This window comes from Mus caroli, unplaced genomic scaffold, assembly GCF_978045245.1.
Source record: "Mus caroli unplaced genomic scaffold, Mus_caroli_1 scaffold_9, whole genome shotgun sequence".
NCBI classification, from domain to species: Eukaryota; Metazoa; Chordata; class Mammalia; order Rodentia; family Muridae; genus Mus; species Mus caroli.
In genome coordinates this window covers 55,859,892-55,865,622 of record NW_028227264.1, presented here as the reverse complement: position 1 = coordinate 55,865,622, position 5,731 = coordinate 55,859,892, and the positions used below count along the sequence as shown (strand labels likewise).

The 5,731-nt window shown below is 43.0% G+C and overlaps 1 protein-coding gene across 1 annotated transcript; it reads right to left on the bottom strand.

Moving 5' to 3' along the window:
* Positions 1-685: 685 nt before the first annotated feature.
* On the bottom strand, positions 686-4,961 carry LOC110302683 (alpha-mannosidase 2-like). The gene is given in 4 exon segments (XM_021173469.2): positions 686-1,562; positions 1,565-1,921; positions 1,924-4,747; positions 4,830-4,961. Coding segments are annotated over 4 exon segments (3,444 nt in total). The 3' UTR covers positions 686-1,431.
* Positions 4,962-5,731: the final 770 nt, after the last annotated feature.

Below are 5,731 nucleotides of genomic sequence, written 5' to 3'. Positions count from 1 at the left end.
GTTCTAGGTCAAGCTTGAGGGTCTGATAACCAGAGCAATAATGGCAGGGTCAGGAGAAGATGACCAAATGTCCCAGCTCAGGAAGAGAGTAGACTCGGTCCCTTCTCTCTTTTGTTGCATTCAGCCATTCAGAATGCTGGTCCCACTCACACTGGGTGGATCTTTTTATGAAGTCATCTGATTCAAATTCTAAAATCCTAATCTCTTCTGGAAACACAGTCACAGACTCACCCACAATTTAACATCTTAATAACTTAGGTGGTGAAATTGACATGTGAAAGAAGCCATCATATGCTCGTTATTATTCACTGAGTAATAAATATTTTACAGTCTAATTTATGATAATTTAACCACTACTAAGAAAGTTTGCCTCTTTTTTTTTTCCTGTAAAATCAAAGTTTTATTTTTTGTTTTATTTATTTATTTTTTTTTTGGGAGACTAGTAATGACTGTTTCTATTTCTTTAGGGGATAAGGGACTGTTAGATTGTTTATCTGATCCTGATTTAACTTTGTTACCTGGCATCTGTCTAGAAAATTGTCCATTTCATGCAGATTGTCCAGTTTTGTTGATAAGAGGCTTTTGTAGTAGGATCTGATGATATTTTGGATTTCCTCAGTTTCTTTTTTTTTCAGCATTGCAATATTCTTTTCTTTTTTTCTTTTTTTTTCTTTTTTTTCCTGTATTCAAATGAGCTGTATAGAAAGACACCTTGTGGTACCTAAAATGGAATTGCTTCTTCTGTTTTAGTGACAATGGAATAAATTGCACCCATCCCATGTTGTCAAGTAATGAAAATACACCTCTTTTTCTACTGGTGAACGACTAAAATTATCACTTATTTTTTTAAATGTGTGGGTAGGAAAGGGTAGCCAAGAGGTTCATTGGAAAAGAGTATGAAAACCAACTACATTTATCACAAGGGTTGAGGGATTGCACTTTTCCACATTATTTTAACATACAAAATATTCAAATTTGTATCAATGATTACAACTACTTTGGCCATTAAGCTGTTACCTACCAACTTCTTATTTTTCTTTCTATTTAGGTCAAATGGGTATTTTTTTTTTAATAAAACATGATCAGAGATAAGAATACTTCTAGAGAATCTCTTTACAACCCTCAATGCAAACATAGTTAGCATTTAACCTGAGATACAGTCTGTTGAGGGCTTATCTTTCAATAGTTCTTCATTTTTGTTACCTCAGTTCATACTGATAACGGTAGCTGTGGGACAAATTCAGAGAAAGAAACCTTTTTTTAAAGCATGGCTTTTTCTTACTAGATTGGCTTAAAACAAAAACAAAACAAAAAAACAGAATCACAGACTTCATGTTCTCACAGTAGCCAGAAGCTAAAGTAATGTGCTTAGTTAGTGCACGTTAAACTAAGGACGGTAACAAAGCCAGAGTTTCTCTGCTCAAGGCTGAGTCAGGTCCATCGCAAGCGGATACGGAACGTGCTGATCTCCATGGGGCTCAGGCTGACTTCACTCATATTCTGGGCGTCTGGAGGGGAGTGCATCAAGGACAGTGAGGAAGGGATGAGACTTTCCACAGCAACTTGTTGAAAAGTTTCAGAACGGACATCTTTCCCTGAGTAGTGGATCAGGGTAGCCCGATGCCTCTGCTGGAGAACTGGCAATCAAACCCTTTCCTGTGGAGGATCAAGGCTGCCTCATCCGAATAACCTTTGCCCATCTTTGATTGTATTGTCCGCAGGTTGACCAGATGGATATCACAAGGTAGAGAGGACTGCAGCAGAGGAAATTCACTCAGCAGCTCAAAGGCAGGGGAGGGGAGCTGGCCACTTAGTACCATGGGGAGAAAGGGATGGTTGAGGAAGGACGAAGTCATGTGGCTGAGGAGGGAAGGGTAGCTGACAGGGCTCTTCTTTTCTTCTTCCATGTTCACACCGCTTCATTCTCTAGGAGGATTCGAAACAAATTAGCTGTAATCTTATTATCATGGACACCTTGCCCAAGGCCACGGTTATCATCTTGCATGAGCCTTCAATCCATGAAGACTTCAATTTGACCAGAAGCCATGCTGGAAGCACCTAGAGACTGAGCAGAGAGCAGCGTGAGCCGGTGCTCAGCATCCTGGATATACGCCATTGTGCACATCGGGTAAACGTTGGCTTGAAGAGGCAATTTGCCCATGGTCCTTCTAGGCTGAATCTGATATCCATTTAGGTCAGTATAATATCTATTTTGGTTGTTTATTTTAGATGAAATTCTCATTACAATCTCACGGTTATGCACATTCCTGATGTTCACAATATTAGAAACTTCCATGGACTGCCCTTCTATTCCCTGAATGTTGTACAAGCGGACTTTGTGAGTAACGTGTTCGAGGAAGCAGGTCACATCTGAGTAGATCCTTCCACGTGTCACTCTGACAAAGGGCGGTCTTAGGGAAACATATGGCTGGCCCTGCCCGTCAGGCAGGAAGAGGTAGGCACCGCTCTTGTCCCTTTTGTTGGTGGTTCCGTACCACAGGAACTGGACCTTCAGGTCATGCTGTGTATTGTCTTCTTTCCTTCTCACTTTCTCCATCAGCCCAGATTGGTCAAACCAAATCGCCAGGAAGGAGTTCTCTATTGTTATGGCATCTCCAGCATCCGCCATGTTCTTCACGTGGAATATTCCATTTTCTGCTAGTCCATCATTATTATATAGGACATAATCAGCCAAGTGTGAGCTTGAACTTTGTGACTCTAAGATCTTAAACACTTTCAGTCCCAGTGGTGGTATATGAGCTAGAAAAGAGACCTCATAGGCTGCTTGTGAAATTGTCCTCATGTCGTTCCAGACTGCACTGACTTGAACCTCCACCGGTTTTCCCGAATCAGACAGCACTTTCACTGTGGCGGAGTTTACCCGGATGGACACCACTGAATGCCGTTCTTGTTCAAAGGGATTGTAGACCACGAGGTACCTTGGCTCCTGTGCCCTCAGTTGTATTATAATTTTTGGGGGCAGAGAATCTTGTGAACTTTGCTTCGTATCCATCTCTAAGAAGGCTTTGGAAGGATCTGACTGGTACAGCTTTTTGTCCTTTAAAATGAGAAGAAATGCAGAATCTCCAATTATCTTCTCCAAATAATTTAATCACTGAAAGAGTCTGGTACCATAGTCTACAACCACCCAGTCTTTGGCGGTTCCTGTGATGGCATCATGATGCTGAAATAGTCCTAAGTTCCTTCTGGCTTCCGTCAGTGTTGTGTAATGAGGAGATGAAAGAAATTTATTTATCTTGTATTTCTGAGCTTGTTTCAAGGCCAACTGGTAAAGAATTTCAGCAGCCCTTATACGAGATTCCATTATTCTGTCCATTCGTTTGTAGAAAGGTCTGGACGTGAAGTAGCCACTCCAGTAATGGTCGTCTCGGTCAGCGTACGTGAAGAAGTCTCCACTCAGGGCAGGGAACACAGACTGGCTACTCTTCTTCTCGGCTGCCACGGCTTTCTCCAATGCGTCGAAATAATCTGACAAGGTTCCAAACTGGATCTTCACTTTCATATGAGGCTGCGAGTTCATGTAACTGAACAGTTGCTCGTAGTTCCTGCACTGCAGATCCCACTCTGTGTATTCACTGAACCGAAAATCGTCTCCCAGTGGAGCCAGAAGAACTTTAGTGCGGAAAAGTTTTGACTTTTTCCGGTACTGATCCAATAGCATCTGAGCCCTGCTTTGGACATTTCCAGGAGATATTGCTTCTGGGGGAACTCCCCAGGGACAACCATATCTGCCTCCAGGAAGCCGTTTAAAATCAAACTGGCAGCATATTTTAGGATCAGGCCCACAGGTGTGAGGGATGTCGTAGCTGTAGAAGGGCATCATATGGCACAAAATATCTGTAGCAGATCCAAGATCCCAATTCTGTCTCCAGAAAAACTCCAGCGTTTTATGCAAAGAGAAGTGGTTTTTGATTGCATAATGGACTCTCTGGATGAGCATGTGTGAAAATCCAGCACGCTTTAGAAGATAAGCCATTGTGGGTGAATGACCAAAGGGATCTATGGCCCAGCCCGATCGAGGTTTCACTCCTAGATTCTTTTCCAGCCATTGGTGCCCTTCAATTAGTTGGTCAATTAAGGCAAAATAATGTGGAGTGGCTTCATCAGGCATAACCCAGCCGCCGGTCACAATTTCCAGCTGACCATTCTGTAGTAAACTTTTAACAGCTTCCTTCTTCGGAATATCTATAATATCCCACCATTTTGCAAGGTAAGAGATCTCAGACCACATAAACTTCCTGCTTGAGTCTTTTTTCAGCTTTAGGACCATGTTATTAAAAATATACTGAGTCTTGTCTCTAAAGTAGTCATTGAAAGTCTTCAACCAACCTGGGTCATTATGGGAGTGAGGCACCACAAACACTTGCAGGGGCTCATGGTCCCACTCATCCGCTTCATACTTAATGTCAAATCCTTGCTTCCAAACTCCACCATCTGGATTATCAAAAGGGATCAGATCGTAAACATCCAACATCTGCACATCCCGGGGCTGACTCCCACTCTGTGAAGCAAACAAACAGTCTCTGGGGTCAGCCTGAAGGGCCAACTGTGACGAGTGGAGGTGGATGGAGCCTTGGCTGGCGTTGCCTGGTGACCCCCGCGGGCCGTCCTCCACAGACTCGCTCAGGTTGATGACTGAGTCTCTGATGTTTGAGATGATCTCGTTGTTCTCAGCGAGCAAACGCTCCAAATGGTCAATCTTTTCTTGCAATATTGAAAGCTGGCCCTGAGAATACAAGAGTTCATTTCTGTTCTCTCCTTCCCTACAGTCTGAGAAGCCCCGCCCACTCAGTGAGTGACTTCATTACCAAATAGACAGCATGGATCATTCCAGCTATGCAAATCACAGGGCCACAGTCAGCTTGATATGTCGGAAGAGATTTTCTGACTGAACACAGGTAAGATGTCAGTGGCTCAGATCTCGGGATAAAATGCTCCATTCACATCGAGCAGCGATTAAATACGCGGGGCATGAAATAAGCAGCAAGCTTGGCTTCGAAGCCATCTTGCAAACTGTATGCCATCCAAGTCAGACCATATGCCTTTAAATCTAGACGGCTCCGTCTCCAAAAGAAATCTAGCTGCTGCCTCGGCACCAGCATAGCAGGAGCCTTCAGCTGAGGGAGAGAGGCAGTTCAAGGCCTCTTTTTTTCTTATTTTTTGTTTTTTACTTTTTTAATTAGATATTTTCTTCATTTACATTTCAAATGCTATCCCCTTTCCTAGTTTCCTCTCTGAAAGTCCCTTATATCCTCCCCCTACTCTGCTCCCTAACCCACCCACTTCCGCTTCCTGGCCCTGGCATTCCTTTTTACTAGGGCATATAATCTTCCCAAGACCAAGGGCCTATGAACTAACTAGTACCCCCCAGACCTAGTGTTTCTAGTTTCATATGTAGCAGAGGATGGCCTAGTCAGTCATCAATGGGAGGAGAGGCCCTTGGTTTCTGTTGTTATATCTCTCTTTTCATTTCTGATTTTGTTAGTTTGGGTATGGTCTCTGTGCCCTCTGGCTAGTCTGGCTCCCTGTTATTATTGATGTTATTTTCATGTTTGTGTGGATATCTTCTTTTGGGTTTGTTGAAAGAAGATTGCTTTCTTGCTTTTTCTGGGGTGTAGTTTCCCTCCTTGTGTTGGCATTTTCCATTTATTATCCTTTGTAGGGCTGGATTTGTGGAAGGATATTGTGTAAATTTGGTTTTGTCATGGAC